Raw genomic sequence first — 16,613 nt, forward strand, 5'->3', positions numbered from 1 at the left:
GGTAGGAAAATCTGTGCATTGTCAAGGGTTTACCTAACTGGATGACCTTAAAGACCCTAGCCACTTCTAGTTGCTTTTCCAAATCAGAAATATGCTCCTGTGTGCAAATATGCACTTGCTCCAAAAGAGATCTGTAAAAGAGGCCTGTGTTGCTCAGTGGTTGCGTGTCAACCTATGAACCAAGAAGTCACAGTTTGATTCCTGGTCAGGCACATGCCCAGGTTACAGGCTCGATCCCCAGTCAGGGGCGTGCAGGAGGCAGCCATCAATTGTTCTCTCTCTGATGATGTTTCTATCTCTCCCTCCCCCTTCCTCTCTGAAATCAATAAAAATATATATTTTTAAAAATCAAATAAATTTGGGTTTGGATTTATTTTATTTACTTGCTTTACAGGTGGTTAAGGGTTCTTCTTTCTCCATTTGCACCAGACTATATCCAACAGTCTCTCTTTCACAGAAAAGGTATGTGTTTTTATCTTTGGGAAGGAAAGTTTGCCAAGGATTTATCAGGATGTTTCTCTTTGTTTTGTTGAATGACGGATTTGGAACTAATAGTGGTTTGCCTGCATGCTAGGTTTTTATTTATAAAGTCTTGATAAGATTTAAGTAAATTAGTCATCTTCATCTATAGATGCTATGATTTGTGACTATAACAGGAAGCAATAAAAAAATATTACGTTGACCTTCCAGCTTTATTTCAGACTCTTAAGAATTTCTTACACTCTTAAGACATGACAGAGACAGTGCAAGATTCTTTTTTTTTTTTTTTTTTAATATATTTTATTGATTTTTTACAGAGAGGAAGGGAGAGAGATAGAGAGTTAGAAGCATCGATGAGAGAGAAACATGAGAGAGAAACATCGATCAGCTGCCTCCCGCACATCTCCCACTGGGGATGTGCCCGCAACCCAGGTACATGCCCTTGACCGAATCGAACCTGGGACCCCTCAGTCCGCAGGCCGACGCTCTATCCACTGAGCCAAACCGGTTTCGGCCAAGATTCTTATTAGTCTAAGGAAAAGAAGCTTCTCAACTTAGGACATTGTCTGTAGTATTAAGGCAAAGGTTCAGTGGTTCAGAATCTCTTACTTCTGTCCTTTGCTTTTTTCTTTTTCTTTTGGTCTGGCATGATAAAAAGAAGAAGGCAGTTAGCCAAGGATCCAAAACCCCAAATGTAACTAATGAGCCAACTTCACTGTAGCTCATCTGTGCCATATCTCATAGGTCTGCCTAGTCTACTTAAGATTGTGGTACAAAAATATGACACCCTGACTTTCATCAAAGTAGCTGTGGTTCACAATCTTTAAAATGTTTTTATTATTAAGCCAAAATTCAGCAGTTTAGCGAACAGGTTTTAGTTGAGTATTATCTCTTGGCTTGTTATTGAGTTTAACTTTGTCCTTTGATTTCTAGGTGTTAATGAAGAAAGCTGTTTTTCTTTCCTTCGCTTTATTGATGTATCGCCAGCAGAAATGGCAAACCTCATGCTTCAGGGACTTTTGGCCAGGTGAGTGAGGAGTTTGCTCGTTGTTTGATGAGAGAGCCATTGGAAATAAACAAGGACAAAGGTTGAATACTATGAAGGTTAAATATTTAATATTATATCTTACAGAGCCTCTCATTCTTTTTGTGTTGAAAATTTATATTAGGGCCTGGCCGGCATGGCTTAGTGATTGAGCATCAACCTCTGAATTGGGAGGTCAGAGTTCGATTCCCAGTCAGGGCACATGCCCAGGTTGCAGGCTCAATCCCTAGTGTGTGGCGTGCAGGAGGCATCCGATCAGTGATTCTCTTTAATCATTTTGATGTTTCTATCTCTCCCTCTCCCTTCCTCTCTGATATCAATAAAAATATTTTTTAAAAGAAAATTTATGTTAGGAAGTCATAATTCTCTTTTGATCATTTAATAATTGCTGGATGCCTCATGATATACCATAAATAAGAACATCAGACTCTCCTCCCACGTGCTACCAGGTCTTCAGGTCTTCTTAATTTCTAGTTAGTCTACTATATTTTATTCGCTTCCATAGGGCAAATGATGGGTAATGATTCCTTTAGTTAGTAGTGATTACAGCATAGCCTGCCTTAAATGTTCTGGGAAACTTAGTTCTATGGTCTTATTCTTTGTAATAATGGCTTTCCCTTATTTTATTACCTTGCCTTTATGTAATAAATAGTGACCTCATTAGGCAAAGCTCTCTCCCTAATAGGAGGATGTTTTTATGATAGAGTTTTTGTGGTAGGATTGAATATTCTTCAATACTGAGATGAGCTTAACGGAGGATTTTAGTTTTCATAGTAGCAATCCAAGTCATGCAAAAGGTAGAATTTATAGAACAGAAATATGAAATGGTTTTATCTCAAAGTAGGAAAGAACTGTTTCTAAAATGCTCAATATTTAGAAAAGAGATATGTTAATGAGAGACAAAGTTCCTCACTGCTGTGAACTACCCTCAAACCTCCATGGAGCACTGAATAAGCATGTCTGCTGTGATTTGTTTCAGATGGTTAGCTCTTTTCCTGTCTCTGAAAGCCTCCTACAGGCTCCATCAGCTGCGCTCCTGGGGAGAGCCAGAAGGGGAGAGCCAGCAGAGATATCTGAGCAACAAGGATTTCCTTCTGGGAGTTAATTTTCCACTCTCCTTTCCCAACCTTTGCAGCTGCCCTTTGTTAAAGGTAAGCAATTATTTCAGCATCAGCTATCCAAGTAGTACTCCATTCCCTTTTCAGTAAAAGAAGCAATAAAGTAAATAATGGCCTGACAGAGCCAAAAGTTCCCAGAGGAGTGGAAGCAGTATATTGATATTTGTATGTATATATAAACATATATTTTATATATAACTTTAATGTAACACAGACCTTAAATTCACAACTCTCGGAATTTATACATGTGTAAAATACTTGTGCAACAACTACCTACATTAAGATGTAGGACATTTCTAGCACCCAGAGAAGTCTCCCTCATGCTACTTCCCATTTAATACCTCTCATTCAGAACAAATCAATAAAGAAAAGTAATCACTATACTACTTCTGTTATCACAGATTATTTTTGTCTTTTGAACTTTATGAAAATAGAATTATCAGTATGTACTCTTTTGTGTCTAGTTTCTTTCTCTCAATATTATATCTATGAGATTCATCTATGTTGCATTATAGCATTCTTTTTTAATGCTATTAATCTGTTCAGTTGGTGGATATTTAGATTGCTTCCAGTTTTGAGCTATTATGACTAAAAGGGCTATGCACATTCTTGTACATGCCTTTTGATGAGCATAAGCACTAATTACTTTGGGGTTTATGTCCCAAAGAAGTGGGATTGCTGTATAATCAGGTATATGTATGTTTAGATTTAGTAGTCACTGCCAAACGTTTTCCAAAATGGTTTTACAATTTACACTTCCACCAGCATTGTGAGAGATTTGCTGTTGTGTTCATCATCCTTGCCTATAACTGGTATTTTCAGTCCATGTTTTTTAATTTGTGATGGTAGATCATGGTTTTAAATTGCATTATCCTGGAAAATAATGATGTTGAGTACTTTTTCATGTAATTATTGGCCATTGTAAAATAGGTGAAGGGGAAAGTGACAGGAAATAAGGTAATAGATGTAGGTCCAGATCCTAGGGGGCCTCATAAATTATTGCTAAGGATTTGGATTTTATTCTCAATGAAATGGGTAGCACTGGAGAGTTGAAAAGAGATTTGCATGTTTATATTATAGTTCCTCAACTAGATTAGAAGGTAGGATATTTTTCTTGTATCTTTTTAAACATTTAATGGGTCATTAGTCTTTTTTTTATTGCAATAGTTTCTTTTTTTTTAAATTAAATCTTTATTGTTCAGATTATTACAGTTGTTTCTCGTTTTCCCCTCCATAGTTCCCCTCCACCTGGTTCCCACCCCATCCTCTGCCCTTACCCACCCCCCCCCCCCCACTGTCCTGATCCATAGGTGTACGATTTTTTTCCAGTCTCTTCCCACACCCCCCGCACCCCTTTTCCCCCAAGAATTGACAGTCCACTCCCTTTCTATGCCCCTGATTCTATTATATTCACCAGTTTATATGTTCATCAGATTATTTATTCACTTGATTTTTAGATTCACTAGTTGATAGATGTGTATTTGTTGTTCATAATTTGTATCTTTACCTTTTTCTTCTTCCTCTTCTTAAAGGATACCTTTCAGCATTTCATATAATACTGGTTTGGTGGTGATGAACTCCTTTAGCTTTTTCTTATCTGTGAAGCTCTTTATCTGACCTTCAATTCTGAATGATAGCTTTGCTGGATAAAGTAATCTTGGTTGTAGGTTTTTGCTATTCATCACTTTGAATATTTCTTGCCACTCCCTTCTGGCCTGCATAGTTTCTATTGAGAAATCAGCTGACAGTCGTATGGATACTCCCTTGTAGGTAACTGATTGTTTTTCTCTTGCTGCTTTTAAGATTCTCTCTTTGTCTTTTGCTCTTGGCATTTTAATGATGATGTGTCTTGGTGTGGTCCTCTTTGGATTCCTTTTGTTTGGGGTTCTCTGCGCTTCCTGGACTTGTAAGTCTATTTCTTTCACCAGGTAGGGGAAGTTTTCTGTCATTATTTCTTCAAATAGGTTTTCAATATCTTGCTCTTTCTCTTCTTCTGGCACCCCTATAATTCGGATGTTGGTTCGCTTGAAGCTGTCCCAGAGGCTCCTTACACTATCTTCATATTTTTGGATTCTTTTTTCTTTTTGTTTTTCCAGTTGGTTGTTTTTTGCATCTTTGTATTTCAAATCTTTGACTTGATTCTTGGGATCCTCTAGTCTGCTATTGGATCTCTGTATAATATTCTTTATTTTAGTCAGTGTATGCTTAATTTCTAGTTGGTCCTTTTTCATATCCTCGAGGGTCTCACTAGATTTATGGAGGGTCTCACTAAATTTATTGGCGGTTTCTAGAAGATTCTTGAGTAACCTTATAACCATGGTTTTGAACTCTATATCCAGTAGTTTGCTTTCCTCCATTTCTTTCATTTGTGACCTGTTTTTTTGGTCTCATTTTGGCTGCTTCCCTGTGTTGATAGAGTGACTTTCTGTGCTAGGTGTCCTATAGGGCCCAGTGGCTCAGCCTACCCAATTACCTGAGGTGGACACTCTTGGTGCACCACTTTGTGGGCTGTGTGCACAGTCTTGTTGTAGTTAAGCCTTGATTGTAGTTGATATCACTGGGAAGAATTGACCTCCAGGCCAATTGGCTATGAGAATCAGCTGTGTCTACGGTGGGAGAACTTCTGTGCTGGAGACACCCTTCTGGAGCAAGACTTGCTTCAGTGGGGCTTTGGTGCTCACTGAGTCTACCCCCTGAGTGTGTCCCTTATGGATCTGAGGAGTTGTAATCTGAGGAGTTGTAATCTGGATGGTCCCACTCTGACCACTGGGTACACTGGCACTTGGATCTCTAAGGAGGTGCTAATTCTTTGCTAGATATCATGCAGGAGTTATGGAGAGATATGCAGATTCCTCTTCTTTGTTTGGGGTTTGGAGGTGCCCAGATGAGGCCCAGCTGTGAAGCAGTGCAAGCTGCTCTGGGGCCTTGGGCCTTCTTTTGGAAGTTCTGGGTCTCTCTGACCCAGCTGCAGTTTGTTAGGTAATTTTCAGATTGCAAAGGGCCAGGTCATTCATATGCAAAAGCGTCTGCACACAGCTTGGGTGGGGCGGGGTCTCAGGGAATCAACAAGGCAGAGAGCAAACAGCTATGGCTGATCCTCAGTCCTGCCCTAAGAGGCCCCAGGTCTCAGTGTCCCGAGGTAATCGCTGCCAGCACCTCTGAGAGAAATCCGCCCTCGAGTTCCGCCCGATGCCAGACAGTCCAGTTTCTCCCCGTATGAGTTTGGGTCCCCAGAGACTTGCCCGGAACTGGAGTTCAGAGCCGTCGGGAGCTTGTGTCTCCCTCCCGATTGAAAAAGACAACTGTGTCCTTAGTTTCCAGCCCTTTCCACATGCGCCTCCGTACCTCTGCACTTTACTTCCGCACCTCCTCTGAGTCTCAGTGTGCTTTTCTCTTTCCTTCTAGTTGTAGAATTTCCGCTCAGCCAGCCTTCCTGTGGTTCTGGATGATGTCCGTTTTGTCTTTTAGTTGTATTTTTGAAGTGGTTGTGCGAGGCAGCAATTTCCGGTGTTTACCTATGCCGCCATCTTGGTTTCTCCTGCCTGGGTCATTAGTCTTAAATGCTATCAAATACCGGATGTTCTTTGGCTGGATCTGGTGTGTGCCCCCTGTACACTGGAGAACCCATATGATTTCCTTATCTTTTGTTTTCTCAGTTGATTTCTCAAACGTTGCTCCATGTACTTTATTGGAGATAAGTAATACAAAAAGAGAATAGAATTGGGTCCCAGCCTGTTTGGAATAATGTCAGTGGTGGCAGAATGACTTCCTACAAGTGAAATGTTGATCTGTCTAATGAAGAGTTACCTAACCTCTTACAGATCAATCCCCTGGCATTCAATAATATATAGTATTACACTACAGTTATAAAGCTTTAGTAGTTTTATTTTTGGTACAGAAAGCACTATCCTCCCAAGGGTTTGTTATGCCCCTTTATGTAGATACCTGCACCTTAATTTAACACTCAAAGATAAGCATCACTTATTTGTATTCTTATGCTCTATGAAAATATAGTAGTGTGTTCAGAGCACCTGTTCAGAGAGGTCCTTATAACAACTAATGAATTTTCTGAGAAATTCAGATGTGGGCAATATGCTTTATGGGAAATTGGTGGTGAAATCTGAAAGTTTATCTAATTGATGTTACAGTCACTTCCTTTTTCTCTTTTTAAATTTTATTTTCTGTTATGGATAGATATTTGCTCTTGTAGTGGCTTAGAATGTATACTGAGTTACTGAGCTAGTAGGCCACAGGTAGCTAAAAGCTAATTATGTAAGTGTAGAAACACTGTTCTGCTTTTAGTCTACAACATACATATATTAAAATACCAACCAGGCAGTGCATTTTGCAATTTGTTGATCTATCTATCCTAAGAATTCTCTGCTTTCAAGTAAGCAGGATGATCTTTACATGGTATCTAGCCTTAAAGGTTAGCCCAGGTTCTAAATAATTATGTTGTTGAAACTCCATGTGTAACAGTTATTAAACATATAATAAAGCCCATTATATCTGTGGCTACTGAATTGTGATCATGACTCTAGAAAAAAAATATTTTATGTTACCACCTGTTAAGTATGTAGATATACCAAATATTTCACATACCTAAAATTTTAAAACAAAAAATTCACAAAACTATATGTAACCACATATACAGTATACCCTGGTTGTTTTTTCTTTTCTTTTTTTAAATGTTGGTGGGGACCTACTAAAAAATTATTTCATGCCCTAGCTTGTTTGCCTCAGAGGATAGAGCATCAGCCTGCGGACTGAAGCGTCCCAGGTTTGATTCCAGTCAAGGGCACATGCCCGAGTTGTTGACTCCCAGTAGGGGGCACGCAGGAGGCAACCGATCAATGATTCTGTCTCATCATTGATGTTCCTCTCTCTCCTTCTCCCTTCTTCTCTGAAATCAATAAAAATGTATTTTAAAAAAATAATTTCATGACCATCCCTACTCATGATTTGAAAAATACAGTACTAGATGACTGCACAATATTAGAATAGCTAGAGGACTAGATAAAGAGAAGTCACTATGTAGAAGATTCTGGATCATTCTTGTAATAGTAGGAAAGGACAGGAACTGACATTTTGGACTTTATGGAATAGTCTCACTTTCTGAATATGAAAGAGAAGACCAGAACTTGCTCAGAGAGCAGTGTGTTTATTTCATTCCAGAGTTACCCTGACATGTAGCTCTAGTGATCAAAGTCCACCTGTGTCTTAGTATATTTTGGTATATATCTGTTATGTCCCTGATATTCAAAGATAGTTTAAATAAAAATAGGTGATTTTGAAAGAACCAACTGATTCAGACTTGAACAGTTTTATTGTGGGCACCATCCCCCAAGAATGGCCTTGTTAGAATATGCCTCTCACCATTATTATACTGTTTCTCATAGAGGTTTCTCTTAACTGCATTTTTCTTATTCAAGAAACATTCATCTAGAGAAAATTGGTTTTGTTTGTTTTGCAAAGAAGAATAAAGAAGGAAATTTTGGACACCTTATCCTTTAGTACAGATTTCCAAAATTCATTAGTTAAGAGTATAAAAGTTGATCTCGTCTTGTAAGGAGTTTGAATTTTCTGGTTATTCAAGAGCTGCAGTAACCAAGATAAGACTCATCATGATCTCGACACCTCGAGTTTATGGTCAGCGGACTCTGTTGCAGAGAATAATCCAAAGAAAGTGTTCATATAGATTCTGCAACAATACTTTTTCTTCTTTACTGGATTAACGATTTTGATTTTTGGATTTGCTGTGGCAGGTTTCTCCTTGGGTCAGAAAATGTTTCCCTTGGCAATGACATTGATAGCTACCGCCACTGTTTTTCTTATCGTTCTTATTGTGGTAAATGTTGATGTACACCGCCAAGAGTCAGGGGTAATTTATGTGGTAGAAAACTCGAGTGCAGCAGTTCTCAACCTGTGGGTTGCAGCCCCTTTGGCGGTCAAACGACCCTTTCAAAGGGGTCGCCTAAGACCATCCTGCATATCAGATATTTACATTACTATTCATAACAGTAGCAACATTACAGTTATGAAGTAGCAATGAAAATAATTTTATGGTTGGGTCACAACATGAGGAACTGTATTTAGAGGGCCAGAAGGTTGAGAACCACTGCTAGTGAATAATGGTAGGAGCTCTATAATTAATAGAAAGATACTTCTCTAGCATAAAGGATGTTTTATGATGTCCAGAAAGACAAAAACTTAATTAACATGAAAAAAGGCACTGTTACACAGTTGTCTTTTTCTTCTTCATTCCTTACCCACCCCCCCACCCCCCAAGTAAGAATACAATTTAGATATTTGGGCATTTTATATAGTCGCTCTTCTCTTTGTGATCTGGTTATTTTAGGCATCTTGCACTTAGAAGGTGAAATAAATGATTGTTGAAGGACCTAGTGAGTGTTGGTGCATTGTATTATTGTTGCTTTTCTCTTTGGAACTTGGTGTGTATTCTTATCTCAGGGAATGTCCTTCAGCCTAAAAGTAAAAGTTTAGTCTTGGCCTCGCCGAGTGACTCGGTTGGAGCATCATCCTATAAACCAAAAAGGGTTCAATTACTGGTCAGGGCACTTACGTAGGTTGTGAGTTCTATCCCCAGTCGAGGAGCATACGGGAGATAACTGATCGATGTTTCTCTGTCACGTCAATGTTTCTCTCTCCCCCACTTCCTCTCCCTCTAAAACCAGTAAAAACATATCTTCAAGAGAGGATTTTTTTTAAAAAGTATAGTCTTTCTCAGTATTTAAAATAGAATTTTGTGAAGAATTCTAACTTTTTCTTATGGGTTGGGAAACATGGGTAGTGTTGGTAACTTGTTTAATCATTTATTGATTTCTTTTTATTTTTGTACATCAGTTATTTTTGTTCTGCATTTGAGCTGAGAACTAAATGTACTTCTTGACACTGAGGAATACCAGTAGAAGTAGTTAATGTATAGAAATCTCAAGAGTAATTGTAAAAAGGGTCAATTGTAGATATTAGCCCTTATATTTCTACTAGAGGCCCGATGCATGAAATTCATGCACTGGGGGGAAAGGGGTCCCTCAGCCCAGCCTGCGCCCTCTCGCAGTTCGGGACCTCTCGCGCCTTACCGCCTGCTTGCTGGCCCCTTACCGCTCGGCTCACTGCTCCTTAGCCTTGCTGCGGAGGCGGGAGAGACTCCCACCACTGCCGCTGTGCTCGCCAGCTGTGAACCTGGCTTCTGGCTGAGCGGTGCTCCCCCTGTGGGAGCGCACTGACCACCGGGAGGCAGCTCCTGCGTTGAGCGTCTGCCCCCTGGTGGTCAGTGTGCATCATAGTGACCAGTTGTTCTGCCCTAACGGTTGCTTAGGCTTTTATTATATAGCCTAGGGGCCCAGTGCACGAAGATTTGTGCACTGGGGGTTTGGTTTGTTGCTCACAGAAGCATTTTTTTTTCCTTTGCTTCATTGGTGGAGATTTCCTGGAAGTTTGAGGATATCTTCCCTTTAATTTTTCCTACACACTCTGATTTTACTTATGTCTCTCACCTTTGCTTTCCCTCCATCCCCCACCACAACAGTAACTTACTCCAGGCTCACTTTGCTCTAGTGCAGTGGTTCTCAACCTTCCTAATGCCGCAACCCTTTAATACAGTTTCTCATGTTGTGGTGACCCCCAATTTCATTGTTACAAATTGAACATAATGAAAGCATAGTGATTAATCATAAAAACAATATGTAATTATATATGTGTTTTCCGATGGTCTTAGGCGACCCCTGTGAAAAGGTCATTCGACCCCCAAAAGGGTTGCGACCCACAGGTTGAGAACCGCTGCTCTAGTGTCTAGGACAGCCATGGGCAAACTACGGCCCGCGGGGCCGGATCCGGCCCGTTTGAAATGAATAAAACTAAAAAAAAAAAAAAAAAAAAAAAAAGACCGTACCTTTTATGTAATGATATTTACTTTGAATTTATATTAGTTCACACAAACACTCCATCCATGCTTTTGTTCCGGCCCTCCGGTCCAGTTTAAGAACCCATTGTGGCCCTCGAGTCAAAAAGTTTGCCCACCCCTGGTCTAGGAGATCCGTCTGCCACCAGAACTACAATTCCCAGCATTCCTGGTGCTCCCCGTACTCTGGGCTTCTGCTTCCGGTCCTGGGGCTGCCACCAGAACTATTCCCAGAATTCCTGGTGCTCCCCGCGCTCTTGGTTTTCCCTTCCTGCTCTGTCTCCGTCACACAGCCTCCCACTCTGCCAAGTCCTCCAAGCTGCTAGCTCTCCCTCTCTGCTCTCCATCTGGTGCCGGCTCTCTGCCGGCTTTCCTGCTCTGCTCTCTGCCCCTCGCCTGTGCATGCAAATTAACCTGCCAGTTTTTGTTGGGTTAATTTGCATACTCACTCCTGATTGGCTGGTGAGCGTAGCAGAGGGATGGTCAATTTACATGTTTCTTTGTTATTATATAGCAGTGATGGCGAACCTTTTGAGCTCGGCATGTCAGCATTTTGAAAAACCCTAACTTAACTCTGGTGCCGTGTCACATATAGAAATTTTTTGATATTTGCAACCATAGTAAAACAAAGACTTATATTTTTGATATTTATTTTATATTTAAATGCCATTTAACAAAGAAAAATCAACCAAAAAAATGAGTTCGCGTGTCACCTCTGACACGCGTGTCATAGGTTCTCCGTCACTGTTATATAGGATACCTACATAACAGATTGCCTCAAAACCTAGCAGTTTAAAACAATAAACATTTAATATCTCACAGTTTCTTTGGTCAGGAACTTGGGAACAGCTCAGGTAGGTGGTTCTGGCTCTTAGGAAGTCAAAATAACAGCTAGGGCAGTGGTCGGCAAACTCAGAGCCAAATATCAACAGTACAACGATTGAAATTTCTTATGAGAGCCAAATTTTTTAAACTTAAAACTATGTAAGTAGGTACATTGTTATTAACTTAATTAGGGTACTCCTAAGCTGACCTTTGCTAAAAACGTCCTCAATCTGATTGAGGTACGTTCGCTGAGGTCAACCCCTTCCAACTCTCCCATCCACACTCGTCTTGTATACTTGTTTTGCCCAGGCCGAAATCCGACTTCTGCGCATGGGCCACGAAGTTTCATTCGCACTGTACGTGTGCGCCCGCACGTGGTATTTTGTGGAAGAGCCACACTCAAGGGGCCAAAGAGCCGCATGTGGCTCGCGAGCCGCGGTTTGCCGACCACTGAGCTAGGGTTACAGTTACCTGAAAGATTGACTAGACCATAGCATCTGCTTCCAAGGTAGCTCACTTTCATGCCTGGCAAGTTGGTGTTGGCTGTTGGCTGGAGGCCTCAGTTCCTTGCTGTATCAACTCTTCCTTGAGGCTGCTTGAATGTCCTCATGGCATGGCAGCTGGCTTCCCACAGAGTGAATAACTCAAGAGAAAAAGAGTAAGAAGGAGCCACAGTGCCTTATGAGCTAGTTTTGGAAGACATTACATCTAAATCACACCCAAGGGGAGGGGAATTACATTCCACCTTTTGAAGAAAGGGGTATCCAAAAAATTGTGAACATCTCAAAAGAACCATAGACTTTTACTGCTGGGCTGATGCCTTTATATTGGTTACTTCATTATAAAGTTTGTTTTGGTATTCACTCTTCTGAAATTTTGTCTTAGGCTATAGATAGGTTCTGACTGTGACACCATGAAAGTTCTTAAACTGGAGAAGATGTTGGTATCTCTCCCTGCTCTCCAGGTCATTCATTTGTCTATAGTTTTATTAGCCATAGCAAATGTCAACTGTATTTATATTATATACAGTATAATATCTGGCTTTCATCTCCAACAGGAGTTCATTGCTCTTAAGACCTAACTAACCCCATGTGAGCAAAACTTTTCCTTGCAAGCTATGTTCTATTCTGTATCTTTCATTTCATTTTGATTTGCCAGTTTACATAATTGGTAACTGATTATATAAATTTTATTATTCATAAACATAATGCTGAAGAGATGCTGTTTCTCCAACTCTGTTTTGCTTTTCTTTTGTGGTACTAGGAAGTAGAGTAGCCTTTTTAAAATATTTAAGTAAACACTAATTACATTTCAAAGTTTTGATGAAAGAACATTTGAGTTGAATCTAGATTCAATGCTCAAGATCAGTCTTAAAAGTAAAGGTTGGTGTTATTCTCAGACCTGAGAAAAGAGAGACGGGGAAAATGCTAAAATCAGAAGTGTGTGTCAGGAATCTTTCTCTTGCACTATTCAAATAATAATTTTGAATTAAAATTCCTTTGTACCCTGACCGGTTTGGCTCAGTGGATAAAGCGTCGGCCTGCGGACTGAAGGGTCCTGAGTTCGATTCCGGTCAAGGGCATGTACCTGGGTTGCGGGCACATCCCCAGTAGGGGGCGTGCAGGAGGCAGCTGATCAATGTTTCTCTCATCGATGTTTCTAACTCTCTATCCCTCTCCCTTCCTCTGTAAAAAATCAATAAAATATATTTTAAAAAAATGAAATTCCTTGTAGCTACCAAATTAGCTTTGAATCAATTTTCACATAGCCAGCTTTATCCTCTTAAGGCCGAGAATCCTTCATTCTGTTTCCTTTTATGCCTTCATTTCTTTTATAAGCAGTAGTAGGTATTGTTCCAGTAGCCTGTCTTCTAAATACAGCTTTCTATCATCAGAACTGAGGTGAAGGCTTTGTTCTTATTCTTCTGAGGACAGATAATGAGTGTTGACTTAGCTACATGTTGTCATCTTATTCTTGGTAAGCTATCTCAGATCACATACTACTTGAGATCATATTCATCATTCTAACCCAATCCTAACGTCTTCCTCTCCCTTTACCCCCACCCCGACCCTGCATGAATGTAATGAATCTGGACAGTGAGAACCTCCTTTTTCCCCTCCAGTATACCCTTGTTCTCACCTGGCAGTGAATATGAAATTTGAATTCTGTGTTACAGAGTTCAAGTACCATCCTCATAATATTGCCTTTGGGATAATACATAAACATCAAGGAAATAACAGATGACACTGTTGTTTTGAACAAAGTTTGGGGCCTTTTAAAAATCTCTTTCTTGACATGAATGCTTATCTGATATTTTCTTCTTTTGTTATGCTATGTTCCAATTAATTTCATTGTGCTCCACCCTACTTTGCTGGTGAGAATTTCAGGAAGAAATAGTATTTAGTTAAAAACTTTCATAAATTTATTATCACATACTTCCCTTGCCACTGTGGGCTTTATCCAGAACTCCTTTGTTGTATGGTTTTGCAGGGATTAAAGAATGCAAGTCTAAAAAAAAAAGAATGCAAGTCTCACACATATGAATCTTTTTTATTTTTAATGCTGTTTTTAGAAGAATAAAGACAAAAACCAGAATCTGTAGGAAATATACCATTTAGCCATCTTTTGGGGAGGAAAACAGATTTTATACTATAACCAGTTAAATGTTACATTAAGAATGATGATTGTCAGGAACAGAGTACCAGCATTGATTCCATCTCCTGTCTCAGTCTCAGTGAAACTGTTTTCATGGTAATTAGGCATCATATGTATTGAAAGCTTATAAACGCTCCATCTGTAGTAAGCCAACTACCTCATGAAATTGGGAGCATTTCAGATTTTGGAATTTAAAATATACAAAAGGATCTAAACATAATATTTTTTAAAGAGTGGTGTGTGTTTAAGTTTTAAACACTGTTCTCTATTAAATGCTTAGAGAGCTTTGACTCTTGATGAAGAATCCCCCAAAAAGGAAGTTTTCAAAAACTTCCTCGCTCCCAGCTGGTTTGGCTCAGTGGATGGAGCGTCGGCCTGCGGACTGAAGGGTCCCGGGTTTGATTCCAGTCAAGGGCACATGCCTGGGTTGCTGGCTCGGTCCAACGTGCAGGAGGCAGCCAATCAATGATTCCCTCTCATCATTGATGTTTCTTTTTTTTTTTTTTTTTTAATATATTTTATTGATTTTTCACAGAGAGGAAGGGAGAGGGATAGAGAGCCAGAAACATCGATCAGCTGCCTCCTGCACGCCCCCCACTGGGGACGTGACCGCCACCAAGGCACACGCCCTTGACCGGAATCGAACCCGGGACCCTTGAGTCCGCAGGCCGACGCTCTATCCACTGAGCCAAACCGGTTCTGGCTCATCATTGATGTTTCTATCTCTCTCTTCCTCTCCCTTCCTTTCTGAAATCAATAAAAATATATTTTAAAAAAAAACTTTCTCGCTAAATGTTAATTTGCAACTACAGTGTCTGTCTATCTATCTGTCTATCTGTCTGTCTGTCTATCATTTCCTTAGATTGTGAGAGCTGCAACACCTCTTGTAGAAAGCCCTGGGAAGACATTGTGTTCAGGCTTTGTCTCTATTTTACTTTCCCCTTTTTTGTTTGATCACTTAGAATATCTCTGAAAATAGAATTCATGTAGTCTAGCAGTTGATTTATAAACATTATGCCCTTTCACTTAAAATGAGACCTTTTGCCCAACCAGTGTGACACAGTGGTTGAGCATCGACCTGTGAACCATTAGGTCACAGTTTGATTCCCAGTCAGGGCACATGCCCCGGTTGCGGGCTCAATCTCCAATAAAGGATGTGTAGGAGGCAGCTGATCAATGATTCTCTCTCATCAGTGATGTTTCTATCTCTTTCTCTCTCCCTCCCCCTACCTCTCTGAAATAAAAAAAATTTTCATTAAAAAATAAAGTGAGACCTTTTCTCTATATCTAAATTTGATGTTATTTAAGAACAAAAAAATCAGTTTCTAAGTAACAAAGAACTAATGTTAACATAAGCATGCTTTTAAATTTAAATAAGACATGGAGAGCAAAGTATGAACCCTTTTTAAATGGGTAAGTCTAGCTCTGGCCAATGTGGCTCAGTTGGAGCATCTTCCCATACACTGAAAGGTTTGATTCCTGGTCAGGGCACATACCCGGGTTTCGAGTTCAATCCCGGTCGGGGCATGTGCGGGAGGCAACCGATCAATGTTTCTCTCTCACATCAATATTTCTCTCCCCCTTCTGCTCTCTAAATATCAATTTTAAAAATGTATAAATGGGCCCAGCTTGCATGGCTTAGTGGTTGAGCGTTGATCTATGAACCAGGAGGTCACGGTTCGATTCCGGGTCAGGGCACGTGCTGCGTTGCGGACTCGATCCCCATTGGGGGTGGGGGTGGGGAGTTGCAGGAAGCAGCCCATCAATGTTTCTCATCATTGATGTTTCTATTTCTCCCTCTCCCTTCCTCTCTGAAATCAGTATACATATATTTTTTTTATTTTTTTTTATTTTTTATGTATAAATGGGTACGTCTGTATCTGAGGGGAAAACGTCTGTGTTTTCTATCATTCTGCCCTACTTATTTTCACTTGACTTTTACATGGGGCCAAAAGAATTACAAAAGCCTGATTTCACTGCTGGCAGCAAGATGCATACAGCTGCCATTGTCAACAATGTAATGAGACATTCAAAAACATGAGGAAGGGACAACAGAATAGCAAAACCTAGGACACATTATAACCAAGTTACATCTCTTATAGTGTGACATTCTGTTTCTTTTTTTCTAATTTGTTTTAGGCCAAAATAGACTAAAGAAATAATGACCCTTCATTTCTGTCCTATCCCCTTAAGCTTCCTACACAGTGGCGTTTAAGGTGTCCTTTGTGTTCTTCTTTGTTACATGTTGAATTTTTCTGTGTCTAGCAGTTCATGTCATTTATGTGAAGAGAATGTGGATAGTGTGGTACCATTAATGGACTCGCTGTACTAAGGAAGGTTGAGTAGAATCAATGTTAAAAGAATATAATCTAGAAAAGTATAGATTGAGTAAAATAGGGCAGCAGCAGTCAGGGTTTCTCTAAAGCTAAAGCTGTATATGTTGAACATTTTAACCTGTGAATTTTTTTTTTTTAATCAGGAATCAGAAGTTTATAAATCACCTTGACTTAGTGACTTTCAATGAGAATACCATCTTTTTTTAAAAAATATATTTTTATTGATTTCAGGA

At 39.8% G+C, this 16,613-nt stretch overlaps 1 protein-coding gene across 2 annotated transcripts in view; it reads left to right on the forward strand.

Moving 5' to 3' along the window:
• The window catches only part of INO80 (INO80 complex ATPase subunit), a 145,594-nt gene that overhangs the window by 71,645 nt on the left and 57,336 nt on the right, over positions 1-16,613 (forward strand). For both annotated transcript variants that reach the window (XM_070424984.1, XM_070424991.1), the window contains exons 22-24: positions 395-462; positions 1,414-1,507; positions 2,505-2,676. In XM_070424984.1, coding sequence (XP_070281085.1) covers positions 395-462; positions 1,414-1,507; positions 2,505-2,676 — 334 coding nt within the window. The remainder of the gene's footprint in view (positions 1-394; positions 463-1,413; positions 1,508-2,504; positions 2,677-16,613) is intronic.

This window comes from Myotis yumanensis, unplaced genomic scaffold (assembly GCF_028538775.1).
Source record: "Myotis yumanensis isolate MYYU_CA2020_CCGP unplaced genomic scaffold, mMyoYum1.0.hap1 SCAF_1, whole genome shotgun sequence".
Classification (NCBI taxonomy): Eukaryota; Metazoa; Chordata; class Mammalia; order Chiroptera; family Vespertilionidae; genus Myotis; species Myotis yumanensis.